This window comes from Phycodurus eques, chromosome 19, assembly GCF_024500275.1.
Source record: "Phycodurus eques isolate BA_2022a chromosome 19, UOR_Pequ_1.1, whole genome shotgun sequence".
Lineage (NCBI taxonomy): Eukaryota > Metazoa > Chordata > Actinopteri > Syngnathiformes > Syngnathidae > Phycodurus > Phycodurus eques.
This window is the reverse complement of record NC_084543.1, coordinates 2,672,484-2,693,038: the sequence shown is the minus strand read 5'-3', so window position 1 is coordinate 2,693,038 and position 20,555 is coordinate 2,672,484. Positions and strand designations below refer to the sequence as shown.

Here is a 20,555-nt window from a genome sequence, read left to right as displayed (position 1 = left end):
AAAGGAGCGGTTTGCAAACGTCTTATTATTTATTAAGCGGAAAAGATAAGTCCTTTCATGAAGGACTAAAGAGACTGAAATCAGAGGATTGGGATAAGTTTAAGACCATGAAAACCATGGCTGGAGACGATTAATTGATCATCAAAATAGTTGTCGATTAATTAGATGATCGATTATTGATTGATTATCTGTGCCGAGTTCAGTTTTTTGATGATGTAGCCTAATGCGCGAATTGTTTTTCTCGGATTGTGCAAGTGTACCTAATAAAGTGTCCCCAGTCTTTCCACTGCTGTGGTTGGAAACCCAAAACCAGTTTAACCAGTTCAAGTCGGATGCCCGCGCGTTCACTCTCGCATCCACCCGCCACTTAATAAACTCCCTAACTAAACTTCAAAACTTAACTTCCATTTAAAAACAACTGGGACTGGCGTTCATGTAAGGAGAAGCAACTCTTCCCTTTAAAGGTGTTTAATGGCGGGCATTTGAGCCAAAATGGCCGTTTTAAAACAGCCACCTGTCCAGGTGAGTGACGTCACCGCTTCCCTCTCGGTGAACTGACGAACAAGGAAGAAGTCGCCACCGCCGGTCGGTTCGCCCTCATTGTTTCAAACAAACACACCCAAAAAGCGTATTGTTCCCCATTCGTCGACGTTATGGAGGGCGTCTGCGCGCACTTCGTCGAGCGCCACCGGCCGGCGCTCAACTTCGCGCTGCTGGTGGTCGCCTACGTCGCCTACCTGCTCGTCGGCGCCGCCATCTTCTCCGCCGTCGAGCTGCCCTACGAGGTCCGTCTCCGCGGCGAGCTGGAGGCCAGCCGCCGGGACTTCCTGGCCAACAACACCTGCGTGTCGGACGCCAGCCTCCGCGAGCTCCTGGTGCGCGCCCTGGAGGCCAACAACTACGGCGTGTCGGTGGTGAGCAAGAGAAGCCGCCGCAACTGGGACTTCATGTCGTCGCTCTTCTTCACCAGCACCGTGCTGACCACCACAGGTGAGGCTTGACGCTGAAGTGGGGGCCCGCTTCAGGGCTCGCTTTTCGGGGTAGAGCGGGCGCAGCTAGCGGTGCCGAGGAGGGGGCAGTCCTGGACCTCACGACACTAATGTGCACAAAATGGCAATTTGAAGACTCCATCACAGGCCAATAAATAATAATTCATTTAAAAAAAATAGACTAGAAAAGATTGGAGTTATTTTATGAGAACGTACTAGTCAAATACGGCAAATTATTTCACTCCACTGACAGTGGAATGTACAGTAGAGTATTTTGTTGTGAAAATGTACAGTTGATGTCCCTTAAACACACAATTATGGGACGGCAATGTAAACATACAAATTCAAGGCCCAAAAATGGGACATTTATGTTCCCAAATTATGTAAATCAAGTTTCAAGAGTACGACCAGAGCTTGGGGGTCTTCTGCTGAAAATGCTCATGTATGTTACCAAACTGAAAGTAAATCAACTCAAGGTTACCACCAAAATTGGAGCCCCAAAGCCGTTATAGATATGAACAATGATACATTAGTTTTAGTAAATAAATTCAAATCATTTCCAGAGCAATTCAGAATGAAATGGCATCATTTCAACAAGGGTGTGGAGACTTTTTATAGCCACTCATACTTTTCGTGGAGAAACAAGGACCAGAGCTTAAGATGGTCATAAAGTGTTGCGCTTTTGTTTTGAATTATATGAAAGGCATTCAAGGTCAAAAAAGTTCTTGTCTGTTGGATGACATTTGTCAACAAGCAGCTTTCAAGTGATGGCTTACGACTTGAGCAACGAGTCGAAATTACTTAAGGGAAATTACAGGTAATTAAATTTAAAGCCTTTGTCAGCGTCCTTGTAATTTGGTTGCTGACGGTCGGTCATGTTTGTGCGCAGGTTACGGCCACACGGTTCCTCTGTCGGACGAAGGGAAGGCCTTCTGCATCCTCTACTCCATCCTGGGCATCCCCCTAACCATCTTCTTCCTCTCCGCCGTGGTGCACAGGATCATGGCGGTGGTCACCCGCCGCCCCATCGCCTACTTCCCGAGCCGCTGGGCCGTGTCCAAGGCCAAGTTCGCCGCCGTCCACGCGGCGGTCCTCACCGTGGCGGTGGCTTTTGCCGTCTTCGTCGTCCCGGCGTGGATCTTCATCTCTCTGGAGCAGGACTGGAACTTCCTGGAGTCCTTCTACTTCTGCTTCATCTCCTTGACCACCATCGGGCTCGGAGACTACGTCCCAGGAGAATCTCACAGTACGGAGGACGACAGTCATTGGCAGTTCTACAAGCTGGTCATCACTTGTAAGCAAATTCGACTGTTTTGGGGGTGAACCTAACCTACGTTAGTTGCTGAAAAACTCCCCTATTCCCCGTTTTTGTGCTCAGCTCAAAGCTAAGTCTCATGTAAAAATAGTGCTTTGGTGGCAAGGAACGATGTTCAACTGAGAGGAGTCGGGCTATAGCGTTGTCTATTAGAAAAAAAATGTATTCATGGGCAATTACCAACATTTTTGTCTGGGTGCCAATCACTGATTTTCACTAGTTACTGTACATTTGATGCTGGCTTAGCTGTTTCAAAGAATGTTTCACCATCGGTAATAATGGTAATAGAAGCATGAATGAGGAGTAGGCAAGTAATCCATTTATTTGTGTGTACGATTTTAGTTTACTTTTTAAAATCAATTTGTTTTGCGGCCCCGTAGCTCAACTTCTGCTTGCATTAACAACATGACCGCAAAACAAAGGGGAGCTATTTTACGAAGGCAGAGTCAGTTGCCGACTTGCGATTCGGTCACTGTTTAGCGAGCGACTATTTTTCAAAACCGCTTAATTTCCACTGAGGAATAGACAAAATGAGCGGAATTATTTTTAGATTGTTTTGCGTATGACAAGAACAAAAAGAAAAGCATCACTTGTTTTGAATAATTTCATTTTCTCGAACATTTGCTAATTAGTGAGCAACCCTGATGTATGGTGTGACTTGCCAAAATGTCATGTGGTTTGCTATAGTTTTTGTACAATATAAGCCTTTTAGCACACTTATGACAAAGAGCTGTCACGTTTTGGAAGTTGCCCAAGCCTCGCATGATTTACTAGACGTTTTGTACGACTTTCGAAGCGTGACCCGAGAATTTTAAGTTTCTGAATGGAGTTTTTTTCCCATGTTCTTTTCGCTAACTTCTTGTGGGACTTACCGAAATCCAGTGTGATTTGCTCCAAGTGCGACTTTTGAGGCATTTTAACATGCTTACGACAACAGTTTCATGATTTTCTTATTGTAGTGTAGCATATTGGCTAATTAAAGTCTGGTATGTGTATTTTTCAGTGTATTTGCTGCTGGGTCTGTTGTGCATTCTGGTGCTGATGGAGACGTGCGCGGAGCTGCCGCAGATGAAGCGCCTGCGTCAGCGCTTCTACCGGGACGACCTCATGCGCGAGCTGGACGCCGAGACGGCCAACATCATCGAGCGGGAACACTCCGCCGACGCGTCCGACCGCGTCCTCCCGTCCGTGTCGCAGCTGGCCGACACCGTGCGGACCGGCGGCGGCAGGGCGGCGCCGTACACGCTGGCCTCCGGCCTTGATGGGAAGCTCAACTAGCGCAGTGCAAAATGGCCACCTGCTGTGCAACGTGTGGGTATGTGTGAGGGACTAGCTAATTCATGGACATAACAAAATCTGGAAAAAGTGAAGCTTTTGTGAATACTTTCCAGATGGGGGAAAGGACCAAAACTGGCCAATTAGTGTTGCCAGGCTTTTGGCGTCCTGTTGATTTTGGAACAAGGCTCTAACATAACCAAATGTGGGGAAAAGTGAAGCACTGTGATTTTGTTTTGTTTTGTTTTGTTCTCCCTTATCAGAACATTCCCCGCAGATAAGAACTGGGGCGGGAATGCCAAGGAAGGGCTGCTAAGTTTCCACTTCCTGTCAAAGCCACACCACGACTTCATTTAAAAACACCTACCTGCACATTTTAACCAACTAAATTCACCAACCAAAATATGACTGCAAAGTGGTACTTGGTTGACCGCAGACCTCCACCAAAGCCTGTTACTTAAGAGCCATACAGTAGTTACTGAAAAGCCCTCTCTCGCAAGTTTTGTAAAACCTAATGAGACATATTTATTTTTTTTAAAGTGCAAACAAGTTGCCTTAAAATGTGGGACTTATAAAAAGTACGGTAGATTTTAATAATTGTTACAGAATAGTTTATTGGAGAGGTAGTAATGCAAAACTGTTACTCTTTGTAAAGTTTTTCATGTGCAATATGGGTTTGAACACCAGAGGGCACCATTTTACAAAAAAAGCAAATAACTAGTTAAAACTCCGAGGGATTTCACCCCTTTTACGCCATTGCGGAATGTCACGTGACCAAACCCGGGAAAACGGCATAGCTGACTTCCTGTGTATGGTTCCCTAAAACGAGCATGCATGACCACAGTTTGATCACATTATTGTTGGCAGCCGAACTTGCTCAAATGTTTTCTTTATGGCTGGTGTCTTTGGACAAAACTTATAACCCACGGATATCACTTATTTATACAAATATAAGTAAACACAGATGAAGCCTAAACATGGGATATTGTCGTCTTTGATGGTTTCATGTCCCTACGGTCGCTTTGCCATTCACCCGAAGCGGGAGGAAGTGCTTTGACCCGTTTTGCACATATACCGGCTTGAAGGGGGCATATTAGACAGATCCCGCGACGCTTTCATAGCCAAAGCTGTGAGTGGCGACAAAGTTTGATGATTGGCCATGAGATCCAAAACGCTCACAAACGCAAACATTCGGCCCACCAAACCTGCTCGAGACAATTAGCCACATCCTGTATGATGTGTCTAGCCTTTTTGAATAGTACATAGATCTATCAGAAAATAAAAATATGAAAAGATATTTTACTAACCATAATAAATGTGTGTATAAACGTAGGCTATTTTATTTATGCACTCTTATTATTCACATCACAGTTGACGTGGAGTCCTTAGTAGCACTTGGCCGTTAGTGCGTCTATATGATGAGCGACCGTTTGAAGCAGCTCGGCCTGAAGGTGCGCCCGACGAGCAATAGGAGGGCCAGCAATAGGAGGGCCAGGAGTAGTAAGACGGTGACGGTGACTATGGTCACGTAGCCGCTGTAGGGCAACGGCGGCGTGTCGGGAGCCTCGGCCGGGATCATGTTGGTCAGGTTCAGCATGTAGCCCAGAGTCCAGCCCGCGTCACTTCCTTTGATCTGGGACCCACGCAAGTCAACACGCTTTATACAGTGCAAAATTGCAACAACAAAAAACATACGAACGCATCAATCGGACTGAGCCGCTGCAAGAGAGTGGCAATCTTCTGTATTTAATTTTTCCATGGTAATGAAACACCTTTTAGCCAAAAGGAGACTAAGTGCAGCAAGAAAACAGCGCTGCAGCAAACATGGAGACTGCGGAGCATACTGTATAGCTGTGTGGCTGTTAGCCACTGGAAAGAGAGCTTTTATCCAGGAGGAGACTAAGGGCATCAACAAAATGGGCTGCTGCAGTACAAATGGAGACAGTGGAGTCTAATACTGGATTTATGTGGCTATTGGCACTTGAAATGAAACTAAGGGCAGCAAGACAACAGACTGCTACAGTAAAAATGGAGACAGCGGACCATAATACTGGATTTATGTACATGTGGCCGATAGTCTCCTCTCGGATGACCATGGCTAAGGGCAGAAAGAAAATGGACATTTGCATGATAGTGGAGACTGTGGACTGTATGTCCGTGACCGTCGGCCACTGTAGTGAGACATTCTGGGAGAGACTAAGGAAAACGAAGCATTGTAACAAAAATAGATACTCCAGAGTATAAAACTGGATTCATGTTAATGTGGCAGTTCAGTACATGAAAAGAGGAGACTTAGGGAAGCAAGAAAATGGAGCATTCCAGCATAATACTGGATTCATGTACATGTGGCCGTAGAGCACCGCAATGAGATATTTCATCCGAGAGAAGACTAAGGGCAGGAAGAAACTGGAGCAAAATCAAAACGGCGAAATACAACGTGGCATTGATGCACAAGTGACTGTTGACCACAGTAATGAGACACACTAAAGAGGAGACTAAGGGCAGCAAGAAAACAGAGCACTGCAGCAAAGTTGAGACTGTGGAGACTAATCCTGGATTTATGTACATGTGGCTGTATGCTGGGACTAGAAGTAAATTTAGCAGCAGCGAAATGGAGACTGGATTATAGTTAAAGTAGAGGAAAATAATGTAAAATTGTAATTAGCCAAATTTGATCCTAGAGGAGACTAAGGGCAGCAAGAAAAAAAGCACCACAGCAAAATGGCGATTGCAGAATATAATAATGTATTTACACGTTGGTTCCAGGCCGCAGGAAAGAGACAATTTATCCAAGAGGAGACTAAGGGCAACGCACCTTGTGTATGAATTTAATGTCGGCGTACGTTTCGGCGGTGAAATTGTATCCGTCCGTCAGCAGGGTGATGAGGTACGCGCCGGCAAAGCAGTACTCCACCAAATACTTCAACTTGGTGCCAGGATTCTCTTGCTTCACCTGCACTCATTCGCACAAATCACAACTATACATACAATATATCGTGTGTATGATTTGAGTTTTGATTTTTTTTGGTAACCTGCTGCCAGGGCGTGGCGCAGAATCGGGCTATTGTTTCCTTGACTATGTCCAGAGGGATGGACGTGTCGGTGAGGTTGAAGAAGCTCATGGTGTAGTAGTAGGCCGAGAACGCCTGCCGCCATGGGGAAGAGGACGACAACAAAACATTTGAATAATGAGTGAATGACTTCCCCTCGAAATGCACTTTTATAATCATGCCAAATTAATAATGCATAGTGATATACAATGTTGAATCATTTTCATAGCGGGGATTGGCTTTATTTGAGCAAATTTATTCTATTACAATTATTAAAATATGTTTTCACATTTTTATATATTTACAATATATGTTTGAAAAACTATACAATTTTGTTAGGCCTTTATTTGAACTAAGCCTTTTAAAAATAAAGTAAATTATATTGTATAAGATATTGCCTATAAATGCCCAAAAATAAATTGTCAATGTTTATCTTGCCTTTTTTAGGGGAGGCCTAGATTTGAAGCTACATCTATCACATTGCAACTGTGAATTGTGGTGCAGGGGGCATTATGGTTTGTGGCTGCTTAGTTACCTCAGAGCCTGGACGCATTGCTTAAAAAACGTTTGAGATATTTGGGAGGACAACTCTTGTTCGCCAAATGAAGCTTAACCCAAAAATGTCTAAAGATTCATAGTCGTTTGTTCATCAGCACATTTATACTGAATATTGTGCTCGCCTTCGCAGTCCGCTTACCCCAAAGTGCCCCTGCAAAGGTGGTTGGTAGACGCCGTTGAAGGAGCAACGGCTATATTTGCATTGGCTGAAATTGAAGAGGGTCCGGACCACGTCCTGGCATTGTTGGAAGTTTCCTATTCCAGTGTGCAGGAAAGACTCGGGGGCTCCCTGAGGCTTCCTGTCCGACACGCAGGGGCTGTCGTAGAGGTCCGAGTACGCCTTTGTCGCGAAGTAGCCTGGGTGGAAGCACGGGTCCTTTATCGCCGCAGGACCGGACTCAGGGTGTTGAAGGAAGAAGAAAAATGGAAAAGTGTGAATATCATACAAAACAATGATAGACACAAACGGATCCCAGGTGTCCGTGGCATGCTTTGGACAAAATGCTTCAACGATCAAGAATTATAGACAGCTAATTTCATTGCCATGGGGGAAATCTTGGGGCCTATCTGACTGACGCAGAACGGCAACTTTCTAGAAAATTCTTGTATATTTCGGCTTTTCTCTTGAAAATATGCCTTTTTACACAAAAACAAATTTACGATCTTGTTCTTAAAAAAAAAAAAATCCGATTTGTTTCTCAATAACATACTTTTTAACTTTTTTTCCCCTTAAAGAAACATTTCTACCTCGAAGGATAATAATTCCGAGTACACAAAGTAAGGTCCTTGACTGTGATGAACAAGAAACGAGTCACGCCTTCTGCCTACACAAAGACCACAAAAAAATGTCATGCGTAGGAAGGGCGTTTACCTGAGTGTGGTGTGCCAGCGCCATTCTGAGTGCCTGATCCTTCCCGTAGCACAGGAAGCTGTGGGTGTAAAGGTTGTAGTCGTTTCCATACAGACGGAAGGCCACAGAGTTGCCGGGCGACTCGGCGCCCTCCGACGCTTGGGGCACAAAGCTAATCTGGGTGGACGCCCCGCCGAGGTCCAAGGCCCCCGTGGTCCTCAGGCCCTGTAGAAACGCGCACACACACGGAAGCATCAAAGTCAAGGCCAATAAAAAAACAAACGAGATGTGGGAATTGCAGAGTAACCATCCCAATTTGAACACATTCATATTACCATAATACAGCGATTAAGTCATACAAATATCACTTATCTCCTAACGTTTTTGTCAAATAAATGTCCATCCATCCATTTTCGGAGCCGCTTCTCCTCGCTAGGGTCGCGGGCGTTCTGCAGCCTATCCCAGCTATCATCGGGCAGGAGGCGGGGTAGACCCTGGACTGGTTGCCAGCCAATCGCAGGGCACATACAAACAAACAACCATTCACACCTACGGGTAATTTTAGAGTTGTCAATTAGCCTAGCACACATGTTTTGGGGATGTGGGAGGAAACCGGAGTGCCCGGAGAAAACTCACAGGCGGGGCCGGGGATTGAACCCCGGTCCTCAGAACTGCGAGGCAGACGCTCTAACCAGTCGCCCTTTAGAAATAATAAATGTGACTATACTTCATTCTCGTAATATTCAGCTATATTCATTCTGTAATCTCCAAGCTTGTGCCATAGCTAATCACATTCTGAGAAAGAAAAAAAAAAAAACATTTTTAAGTTAAAAATTCTAATTAAATTTGACTAAGAATTAACTTTTTTTTGCGGAAAAATCCAACATTTTCTTAAAAAAAATACCCAACTTTATTTTTATACTTTTTGTCTTGGCAAGAAATTAATTTATTCTTAAAAAAAAAAAAAAAACTATATATAGTACATTGTATATTATTGATTCAATAACTTTTTCTGTGGGAAAAATAAAACGTCTTGAACACATACTTTATTTTGCTATGTTAATAATTCATTATTATTTGTATTTAATTACTTTCAACTCAGCTCGACATAACTTGTTTTAGTGTTTTTAACTTTGTTTTCTATTCAATATGTATTTCTGTCCAGCACTTTGTTTCAGGTGCGTTTTTTTCTTCAAGAACTCCAAAAATTGTTGTCTTTCTCCCCACAAAAATCGGCTTTTTTTTCTGAAAAAGAAGCCGTCTTCTAACATTCCGAATATTCTCGTACTTCACTTAGGTTGTTTTCGGTCTGGAAAAGCGCGCATCTCCATTCATTGATACCGTACGCTGGAAGATTTGATCCCAGATAACTTAAACGTGAGGCGTTCCTCAAGGACCCGTTTGAGGCGGTCTTGGAAGACTCTTTTGAGGACCTGTTTGAGGCGGTTGTCCAAGTAGTTGACGGTGACCCATCCGAAGGCGCCCTCCTCCTGGCCGCTGAGGATCCTGGCGCCCTGGTACGAGAACGGGAAGGTCTGCAGGGTGTCCGACACGGCCCTGAATACCTCCTCGGATGCCGAGCTGTTCTTCATACTACGCACACAGATGGATTAGCTTCAATCAATAGGGCAGCTTGTACGGAAGATTCCGTCAACTACATGCGATACCTCAATTTACAAGTGACCCCACTTATCAGTTTTTCAAGACGAGTCATCGCTTTGCCAATTATTTTGTCTTGAGAGAAAACATTTGAGTGCACTTCACAACAATCTAGCTTAATGCTAACACACGATGCAAAAACGCCATAGATGGTCTAACGAAACTAGCATTGATATTGCGGTGTGCAAAATATGCATTATAAGTGGGAGTGTTTAGGTGCGTTGAACGGATGAATGGCATTCCCATTCACTTCAACGGGGAACGATGATTTGAGTTCTGAACGTGGTCACGCAGTGAATTCAACTGGTAAGTCAAGGCAGCGCTGTAAATTCCTTACTGGAGCAATCTCATCCCGGCGGTGGCTCCCAGGTAGAGCGGCGTCTCGGCGCGTCTCTTCTCGGGAACGTTGTCCTCGGCTTGGCGCATGCACTCCGTCAGGGTCTGGCCGGCCTTCCACGGCGTCCCCACGTAGCTCGAGATACCCGGACCTGCAACGTGCAAAAATCACAGTCATACTTTTGCTCGAGTTGTTTCGTCAAGCCCGCACATTTCAGGGCTCTCTTGCTAGTAAAGTTGTTTTTCCCCCCGCCCCCCAACTTTAAAATGGGTATTGAGGATAATGGATAAATGCTCAAACGACTGAAACCATCTTTGGGGATGTTTTTTCTCTAGAACAAATTCAACTCGATAACTCATCATTTCTGACTTGTGTCGCCAAAAAAAAAAAAAAGGGACTTTAGTCTTGTAATATTGATCATTTTTAGCTTGGAAAATAGAAAACTTTATTCTTATCAAACCACGACTTTTGGAGACAAATGCAGTGTTCCCTGCTATATCGCAGTTAACCGATCACAGATTTGTTTTTCACCATATCGTGCGATTTTGAGTGTATACTCTCATTGTTAAATTAAACACTTCCTAGCCTAAAACATTAAAACATTATTTTTTTAAAACCCTAGAGAAATTCATTCAAATGCATATATAGGAATATGGAATACTGTGCATTATTATTATATATCATATTATTAGAAAGTATTAATAAGAGTATGATAGAGGTTAACAAGCATGTGGGGAAGATTAATCTATATTATCTATAATATATATATATATTATGACAACTTTATTATCATAAAATTTTAATTTCTTTATGTTAAGAAATTCTAACTTCTTTTAATCTTTTTTTTCCCCCTTCTTTTCCGACACTTGCAATATGCCAAACTTTCATGGAAAAAATATAACTTCAATTTGTTTCTTTAAAATGTATGACTTGCTCAAAAAACTATTTTCATTTTATGACTTTTTGGGGTAAAAAACCAAAACATTTAAACTTTTTTTACAGAGAAAAGTGGAACTTTTCTCCTTTTTAAAAAATCTACTTTCCTCTTATAAGACCTTTTTTCTTAGAAAAGTAACTGTTCTCATACGATTACAACTTTATCTTCTAATATTGTGACTTTTGGAGCAAAATACAAATTATCATCATAACATTACATACATCATAAACTTTGACAAAAAAGTTTTTTCCCTTAAAAAAAAATCACTTCATTCTTGTGATGTGATTATTATTATTATTATTTTTTTTTTTTTAAAAAGCCAACAAAAAAACAAAAAACATCTTTAGTGTAACATTCCGGCAATTGTCTATGAAATTTGTATTGTATATTCTATTTAGAAAATATATATTTCAATTTGCAGTTACTTTTTATGTCGTTTTCATTTTTATTCGGGAAAACAACCAACATTGATTATCATCAGTGTCTAATTGATTTTTAAAAAAAAAGAAATTTTAAATCATGTTTGGGTGTAGTTAATGTAGTTTTTATTCATACACATGCACAGGAAAATTGTACCACTGGATTTTTGGAGGTTTTAATTGGAAAGCCTCATTCCCACTCGTCACCTACTAGTAAAATGTTAGCAATATTCGATTTGAAATGCAAGTAAGCCTTCACGGTGATCCGTGAAAGTCGCGTTGGCGTACCCTTGACGTCGCAGGAGTGTTTCTGCTCAGCGCGGCCCGTGTTGTTGTCCTTCTCGGCGGGCCACTCGTAGATGAAGACGGTCGTGTGCGACGAGCCGGCGTCCAGCACGATCCCGTACTGTTGCGGAAAAGAAAACGTATGCCAGGTCAAAACATCCTCTCAGCGTGGGGGCGGGGGTGCGTGATGTTTATAAGCGTGACGTATTATCCACCGAGCGTGTGCAGACACACTGAGCAATCGTTTAGTGTAACTGCAAGTGTTTATTTAAAGCGCTTTGGAGATGCTAATGTAAAACACATGTAACACCAGAAATTGTCAAGGAATGACATCACGCTATCGTCAACCATGAGGACGCTTTTTTTTTTTTTTTTTTTTTTACAGGCAACTTAAGCATCTTTCTTTCTATTACAACCAAACTGGACGCTTTCCTTGGCAACTTGAAGGCCGCGCGGCTCACGTGGCAGGAAAAGGACCGGGAGAGTCGGATATCAGACACACACTAGGAAAATGTATACAAAAACAGAAACATATAAGGATTAAAAAGATATTTATACTCTGGTTTGAATATTAAATGCATGGAGATAAGGCCAAAAAAGGTAACTCTCACTTGTTGCTCGGCAGAATTTGTAGGGGCGCAATCATTTGTGACCAAATGTGAGACATTTATTATGAAAACTGCCGGATTACGATCTAGTTGATCCACATGAACCCCAAAATTGAATTTCTACTCTGTATGAACTACAAAATACATAATACATTAAGATCCAATCATGGTTATTTCTACTTGTTGTTAGGCAGAATTGGTTGGGCAGTTTCCTTGGCAACAGTACGGTGGCCCTGAAGTGCAAAATACAACAGCAAATAACTAAACAGCAGCAAATGAAGACTCACAACAGATCATTAAAACCAAATTAAGCTTGTTGCTAGGCAGAATTCGTGGGGCACAATTACATGATAGAAAATGAAAAACGGTTTCTTCGCATTAATTTCACAATTACTCAGTATTACCTCCAACACACAAGACATGTTGCTAGGCAGACAGTGCACAATCTTGATATGAACCCACATGCATTCCGCAATTAAATGACAACTCTGTATTAAACATAAAACACATCTTACCTTGTACTTCTGTGCCAGGGGCATGTTCTGGATCACCGTGACCACCACCAGGGTGACCACGGCGATCACGCCAATCACGGCCACCGCCACCATCCCGGACATGTGCCACGGGTTCTTCTCTTTCATGTCTGCCGACGGAGGCGGGGCGGTCATCACCGGACAGGGAGGCGGGAAGTTGGGGGGGGGGGGGGGGGGGGGGGGGGTGGAAAAAAAAGGAGAAGGGAAAGAGGAAGAAGGGTCAGCGTTAGGCCTGCTGGTGCCCAGATGTGTGTGTGACAGTTTTGTTATTTGGTAGCCAACGAGAGCAGACGCTCTGCGTTGTACAGCAAAAGCGGCTGTTCTTACGAGACAGCAAGCAAACGTTCACCTTTGATCAAAATCAATTGTGTTGTGTCATAGAGGAAAGAATTTTGAATTTAGCAACGTTTCGTACACCCCAAATAAAAAAAAAAAAAAAAGAAGCTCGCTATTACGAGGGTGGGCAAAATAGGAAGTACTGGTGAGGGGGGGAATGCACATTTGTGTTGCTGTAACATCTGAAAAGTGTTTGCGAAAGGGAACTTGCTTGGCCGTGACTTTAGTAGCATTTCATACAAAAAATACATACATAAAAAAAAAAAAAAAAAAACCTCATTTGTACAATGTAGTAGAAAAATTGCACATTTCTTGGGTTTTTTTGTTTGAAAGTAACATTCACTAAACACTAAACCCATAAAAAAAAAGAAAAACACTGGGGCAAACAGACTAAGAATTTTGGAGGATTTCATAGAAAAAAAATACATTTGTGTTAATAAACAATGTGTTTGAAAATAACATCCGAATCTTAACCACGCTTACAGCAAAACTGCTAAAGTGAAATCTGTTTGGGCAAACTTTGCAGCATTGCAAACAACAAAATGGTGTAAAATATATATTATTTCAGAGAATTATGGCGTATTGTATGGGTTACAATAAGAGCTTTGTTCAAATGTTCTCACCTAAAACAAAGCCCAACGTCGTGGCAAAACATGAATTTCGTAGGCTTTCATACAAAATTAGCAGACAACTGACATATTTCTTGGTTGATTAAAAGTAACCCTTTACCGTTAAATAAAACAAACATCCTCTTATAAGAATTTAGCAGGACTTCATTTTTTTTTTAAATCAATCTATCTGGGAAAAACAACCAAAAGAAATTTTGGTTGATGATAAAGAAATTTGTTGATGTTGACAGAGAAGGAGTTTCTTTAACTTAAAGCACACTACTATTTTTTGTATGAAATCCTACAAAGTTATTGTAAGGGGAAGTTCAGTTGTTTATCATACAGCGAACATACTATATGTTTATGTTTTCTTGAGTAAACCAAGAAATTTGTCAGTTTTCTACTAAAGTGCACTAGAGTTTTCTACAAAATTCTTGTAAGAGTTTTAATTGGCACAAGGTTGTTCATCATGGAAGGAAAACCAAGTAATACATCTACTGAAGAACAATTCTTTTTTTGGTATGAAATGCAACTAAATTCTGATGAGTTGGTTCAATTACGACACAGTTGTTGTTTTTTGTTTTTTTTTTAAATAATGGAAAAAGTGAAACTTTTCATAAACCAAGAATTTTTGGTTTGGCAATTTTCTTGCAAAGTACACACCTTTTTTTTTTTACTTAGCAATCCTACAAAACTGTTGTGAATGGAGTTTCAACTGACACGCAGTTGCTTATCACAAAGCCCCCCCAAAAAAAAAAAATCACATTGAGTTAGTAAACCATCTATTTGTTAAAAGGTGCGCTGTCACTGGTTTCATCAATTAGAAAGCTGGACACGCCGTGCCGGATTTCCTTGACTTTTCTGTGTGTTTATGGCTTTCCGACTGTTTACTGATGGGGAAACACACACACACACACACACACACATTGATCCAGCGTGCTGTTTACACAAGAGTGTAACAGGTTGCATGCACGCACACATTGCACTCGTTGGGAAAATAGAAAGACAAGAAAGTCTCTAAAGTTTCTTACCTGCGTTCTCGTCTGAAGTTAAAGACAAGCGAAAGAAGGGAGCGCGCTCCAGGATTACAAGCGGCCGCTGTGCGAGCGTGGAAGTGTGGAATGAACACCCCGCAACCCTCCTTAAGGTTCCCATGGCAACGCCTTCTCCCTAGCCAGCCAATGAGAGCGTCCGTGCTGCACAGAGGAAGCGGGGGACTCCCTTGTTTGGCTCTTGTTTAGCACCGCGGTGGTGATGTCATCCCTGTGACGGATCGGGATCCCCTGCCTGAGTGTGTGTGTTTGTGTGTGTGTGTGTTTGTGTGTGTGTGTGTGACTGGCCTGCAAATTTGTGGCGCCATTCATAAATGCACTCCCTTGTTTCCCCGTTTTTTTTGTTTTTTTTTCCACGCCCCTCCACAACACGCCCAGGATGCATTCAAAGGTGACCAATGGGACCACTATTAATGCATATTTTCAAATTATTAATAAATGATAGTAATTCCATAATGACATATTATGATAAATCATCTTTTATTTTTTGGTTTGTGTCGAAAATGCAACAGAAAGAAAATATTGCTTGTTGGGGGCTATAATGCATACTTTCTAATTATTAATGAAAAACAATTTCAAATCTATCGACCAAAGGCGAAAAAAAGACTGTCGTGACAACTTAAAAAAAGGACAACATTCTGGAAAATACAGGACAATTAAGGAAATCACAAAAACAATAGAATCTGAAAAATAGTTTAATAAAATTATGAAAATGAAAAAAAAAAAAAAACAGGAAAATCAAATAAAAATAAGCAAAATGGAATAAAATTAAGAAAAAATTCATATGAAGGAAAATCAGATAAAATTCAGGAAAATAAAAGCAAAATTATGGAACATCATTTTTTTTTTAAAAGCTATAGAATAAAGAAGATAAATCAAATACAATTGCGGAAAATAAAATAGAAAAACATGTATAAAGAAAAAATGGAAAAGCTAAATACAATTACACACAGTTCAGCTAAATATAGATTTTTTTTTAAGTTTTGCAAAATTCATAAAAACGAAACAACGATTTGATATCAATCCAACCTGTAATCCCGTGTGTTCCCCTTTAAGGAGAGCGAGTCCCTGCCATTCAAAGTGTCCTGCAACTGTTTGACCCCAAAAAACATCCAAAGTTCATCTGTCATTTCAGCGGCCTAGTGGTCCCGATTGAGTTGACCACAACGACATCGCCGCGTTTCCAACTGCTGGCCAGAATCTTGTTGATTTTCACGCAAAGCTCCCCTTTTCAACACAAGCCTTCTTGAAGGATTATAAAAGCATTCCCGCGGTTGACTTTTGAGGAAATTTGACGTCACACTCACTCATGAGTTGTGCTGCGTTGTCTGCCACATGGTGACACTTTTTTCTCTACTTCAACATGTGTGTGTGGGGGGGGGGGGGAGAAACTCAGATGACACTCTGCCGCTTTGGAAAGAAAAAGCGTGTTTGTCTGCGTGTGTGTAATCGAACACACATCGGCTGGTGGCTGTTGAATAGGAGTGGAATCATTCACATCAAAGCAGAGCAAAACATGTCCAAAGTTTTCTGTTGTTTTTAATTGACGATTGTCAGCGGGCCATTGGCCAGCCTTTGCATATTCTAATAATAAAATAAAACACAGCCTGCATTGAGAGACGATGAGAAAACGGTCGGGTTGAACAAAAGCAGACTCCCTTGTTTTTTTTTTTTTAAATTAAAAATAAACGTATAACAAAAGCTAAGTGTTCCAAGATACCACACATTTTTTTTCAAGTATTTCTAAATTTTAAAAAAAATTACAAATTTTATTATTAAGGTTGTTAATTTGCCACACTGAAACATTTTTTGAATTTAAAATTGTAAATAAATGTTGAAATATACAGAGTATTCAATTAAAAAAACAAATGTAGCACAATTTGAATGCTACAAGTCACAAAACTTTGTATTTTAAATATTGTTTAAATGTAGAAAAACGTTCAATGAAAACTTGTCATGTAAGTTGAAAAAAAAATGGAAAAAACAAATGTTGAAAGATATAACAAAAAACAAATCTATAAAAAGTCCAATAAAAATTTGACCAGATCTTTTAATTTCATTTAAAATTGTGAATTATTGTTGAATGACAGCATTCCTTTTTTGTCAAACAAAAGCCGCGCATTCCAAAATATGACCAAGTGACTAACGAAGTCTTTCCCACCCTGTTTCACTACATTTACAGGAAAACCTTCTCTCTTTCCCGGTGATTTCATCTGCGTGCAGTTTCCCTTTGGCCACAAAACGGCAGGAGCGCAGGGCACATAGAAACAAACAACCATTCGCGCACGCGTTCACACCTACGGGCAATTTAGTCTTCAATCAACCTACCACGCGTGTTTTTGGGATGTGGGCGGAAACCGGAGAAAAGCCACGCAGGCACGGGGAGGACATTGCAAACTCCACGCGGGCGGGGCCGGGATTTGAACCCCGGTCCCCACAACCGTGAGGCAGATGTGCTAACCAGTCGGTCAGCACGCCGTCCTCTTATCACATCATATTAATGAAATGGGGGGAGAAAAGAAAAGTAAAAATCATCATGTGTTTCGATGTTTGCCATTCAGCAGTATTGCGCAAAAATGATGTATTTCCACTGCTTTTGGGGAATATTTTTCCATGAAATTTGGGATCAATCACAACGTAGAATCCACAGTACGCATATTAAAGGATATTAGTCACGTTTTTTTTTATTATCCTTATGTATACCTCTCAATTTGTATTTTTTTGTTCAATTGTGACTTTTGATGTGCACGATTCTGCAAACATGTTATGCAACAGTTTCATACACTGCAAGGATGACAGTATTACAATTCGACATTTTATCACGATAGATCACTTTCACACGTGAAACCTTGCGATCTGAACGACCATCATCGGGCCTCGGTGGAGGTCCTGACTGAGGAAGTCACTTTTTTTATTTGTATTCCATGTCTTAGTATGACAAAAAAAAAACAATTATGGCTCCGTTAAAAAACAGGGGGCGGGGGCATGATCCAGGTTAGGAAGCGAGACGAAGTTTTGCATCATAAAATGAGTGTTGAGATGACAATAAGACGATGACGAAGAAGGAGGGAGAAGAGGAAGAGGATATTTGAAGAAAGAGGAAGTGAGGACACCCGCAGGTCAAAAGTGTCACAAGGGCCCTGCGAGTGGAGTCAGACGCTGGCTCGAACTTTATGACCGGACACCGATGTGAAACCGATCGAGTCCTGAGCACAGGAAGTCGCACAAATAAACAAAGATTGTGCGCTTCAAACCCGTTGACTCCACCTTAACGTGGCTTCCAGTTAGACGACGAAGGAGTTCAGCTGTTACAGTACAGTTAGTTCAAAAACAATCATCATCATAATCAACCGAGTCACTTGAAAAACTTGTAAGCTGGGTCACTCGTAATTTACGGTACCACTGGATCGCTATTTTAGTTATGGCCAAGTGGTTCACGTGTCTGCCTCACTTTTCGGAGGTCCGGGGTTTGAATCTGGGAGACAGAGGAATCGACAGGTGGATAGGTCGATGGATGAATAGATCAATGGATGGATTGGTAGATGGGTGGGCAGGTATAGACAGAGGGACTAGTAAATGGACGGGCAGATGAATCAATAAATGGGTGGATGTATGACATGCAGGCAAATAGACGTGAAAATGGATAAACGGAAGGGCAGATAGATGGATGGGATGGTCGAAAGAAGGATGGATGGATGGATGGATGCATGGTAGATGCACACGTTGTGTGCACCGATTGGCAGATAAAGACTTGTAGATGGATGAATAGAAGGGTAGCTGATAGATGGATAGATAGTAGGGTAGATTGAAGGAAGGATGGATACTAGGTAGACCGATTGATGATGCATGCTTGATGGATAAATAGACATATTGTAGATGGGTAAGTCCAATAAATAGGCAGATTGATGGACAGATGGGTAGACACGCGGTAGATGGGTGGATGTAGATGGGTAGCTAGCTAGATGGATAGACTCGGAGATGGAGAGATGTTCGATGGCATGGATGGATAGAGAGGCAGATAGACAGCCGGGTAAGATGATGATAGATGCCAGCGAGAGCGATACACTAGCAAGAGTAGCTAGCTAGCTAGCTCGAGCTGCGAAAACGCAACCGGGAGAAAGATATTTCGTTCCACAATCTTCCATTTTGGATTCAGAATTAGGAGAAAATGATACAATTTTGGGGAGTTTTCCCCAGCCGGAACATTCCCTTGCCTAACTTCCAATCGGGAACTTCGCACATGACCGGGCGCACACTAACATGTTGTCAAGCAATTCGCAAACTGAATTAATCACACAAGGTTGCCATAAACAAAGCCACAACACGCGCACACACACACACACAATATGCACCTGTTTCCACACACACACACCTCCTTGTGTGTGTTGTGAGTGTACTCACCTCTTTGTGCAGTCATCTCAGCAGCAACACAATGCTGCGTCTATCCTCTCTCTCCTCAAGCCGGTGTGTCTTCACCCTCACTCACCGACTTCCTCGTCCTGTCTCTCTCTCTCTCTCTCTCTCACCCATCTATGCTCTTCTTATCTTGCTCTACCTCTTCTCTCGCTCCCATGCACTTGCTTCTCAACCCCCTCCTCTTCCTCAGACCCCCCCCCCCCACACCTTTATCACCCTCATTTCCTCAACTTTCCCTTTATCTGCCTCTGCTCTCCTGTTTTTCTTTTCTTCCTTTTAAAATGTTTTTTTTTTTTTTTACAACTCCCTCGCTGTCTTTGTCCATAAAAGGTGGGTCGCACGCACACACACACACTGGTACCAAAACCCTCGAAAGCTGTGATGTCATCAGCTTGAGCACCGCCTATTCAAAAATGCGAGAGGCGTGGTGGTGGGTGGGGGGGGTCGTTATGTAACAAAATTCCAGCCTGATGGGAAAACCTTGAGTCCACGGCCACTTCAGGGACCGTACGAGCTTCCGTGTTCCGCGCTCGTTTGTGACAAAAGCGCTTCATTGTTACGCGAATAGAGAGGCGCGATCGCCTAAACGCTGACAAGTGAATTGACTCGGGGGGAAAAAAATACATCAATGCTGGTTACGTCAAATCGGAGAAAAAGGAGAGTGGTGTATCTGGGGCATATGGGGCAGTGTCCTAACACATTCGCTAGGTGTTGATGGTGTTGTGGTGAGAAAAAGTTGCAATTTCTATTGTGGGGGCAAATTCCGATTCTACTTTGGAGCAGTGTCGTAAAACATCCAGTAGGTGGTGCTGCGGTGCAAAAAAATGGACAATTTCTATTATTGGCCAAATATGATTATGAAGATGGGGCAGTGCTCTATACACACCAAAAAAAAAGGTACTTAATTTTCAGTTGGACATGATTAAAATGTGGTAAACTGACGTCATTTTACCACTTTTTCTCAAAATAAACAAATAATATATGTTAGTTTAACACATTTCAATCATGGGCAACTGATGTACGAGTTCGAATGAGGTAAATTCAAAAGGACTTTTTTTTTTTTTTTTTCCCCCCAGGGTTCCACATCCAAGAGGTGGACTGTGGTGAAAAAAGTCCCAATTTCTGTCACAGCCGATTTCTATCGCCGGGCAATTCCGAATTGTACCGTGGGGCAGTGCCCTACTACATCCTCAGCGCGGAGGGAAACAAAAATAAGCTTCCGAGTTCTGCTGTGGGGCAGTGCCGTATCATATCCAACAGATGGTGCTGTGGTGAAAAAAAAAAAAAAAAAAAAAAAGCTCAGTCTTAGGATATGATTTCATTATTAT

At 42.0% G+C, this 20,555-nt stretch overlaps 2 protein-coding genes across 3 annotated transcripts; one reads left to right on the top strand and one right to left on the bottom strand.

The window, feature by feature from the left end:
* Positions 1-164: 164 nt before the first annotated feature.
* On the top strand, positions 165-8,966 carry LOC133417903 (potassium channel subfamily K member 1-like). Its single transcript, XM_061706119.1, has 3 exons — positions 165-990; positions 1,879-2,283; positions 3,308-8,966. The coding sequence occupies exons 1-3, from the start codon at positions 654-656 to the stop codon at positions 3,580-3,582; spliced, it is 1,017 nt and encodes a 338-aa protein (XP_061562103.1). The 5' UTR covers positions 165-653; the 3' UTR covers positions 3,583-8,966.
* Positions 4,174-20,479, bottom strand: entpd1 (ectonucleoside triphosphate diphosphohydrolase 1). Of its 2 annotated transcripts, none has more exons than XM_061706117.1 (10): positions 19,213-20,479; positions 12,798-12,925; positions 11,678-11,795; positions 10,034-10,184; positions 9,471-9,630; positions 8,059-8,262; positions 7,327-7,584; positions 6,612-6,725; positions 6,395-6,532; positions 4,174-5,212 (listed from the first exon to the last, which is right to left on the bottom strand). In XM_061706117.1, exons 1-10 carry the CDS (start codon positions 19,226-19,228, stop codon positions 4,991-4,993), a joined length of 1,509 nt encoding a protein of 502 aa, XP_061562101.1. In that variant the 5' UTR covers positions 19,229-20,479; the 3' UTR covers positions 4,174-4,990. The 2 variants fall into 2 exon arrangements, with proteins under 2 accessions (XP_061562101.1, XP_061562102.1); XM_061706118.1 differs by lacking the exon at positions 19,213-20,479 and adding an exon at positions 14,791-14,858.
* Positions 20,480-20,555: the final 76 nt, after the last annotated feature.

Bases quoted from the DNA above. Each gene is read 5' to 3' on its own strand.
- LOC133417903 (XM_061706119.1), top strand. From the start codon at position 654: ATGGAGGGCGTCTGCGCGCACTTCGTCGAGCGCCACCGGCCGGCGCTC. The intron at 991-1,878 runs GTGAGGCTTGAC...GTTTGTGCGCAG, and splicing joins CACCGTGCTGACCACCACAG to GTTACGGCCACACGGTTCCT. The intron at 2,284-3,307 runs GTAAGCAAATTC...TGTATTTTTCAG, and splicing joins CTACAAGCTGGTCATCACTT to TGTATTTGCTGCTGGGTCTG.
- entpd1 (XM_061706117.1), bottom strand. The intron at 11,796-12,797 runs GTAAGATGTGTT...TTTCCGCAACAG, and splicing joins CCCTGGCACAGAAGTACAAG to TACGGGATCGTGCTGGACGC. The intron at 6,533-6,611 runs GTTACCAAAAAA...GAATGAGTGCAG, and splicing joins GCGCCACGCCCTGGCAGCAG to GTGAAGCAAGAGAATCCTGG.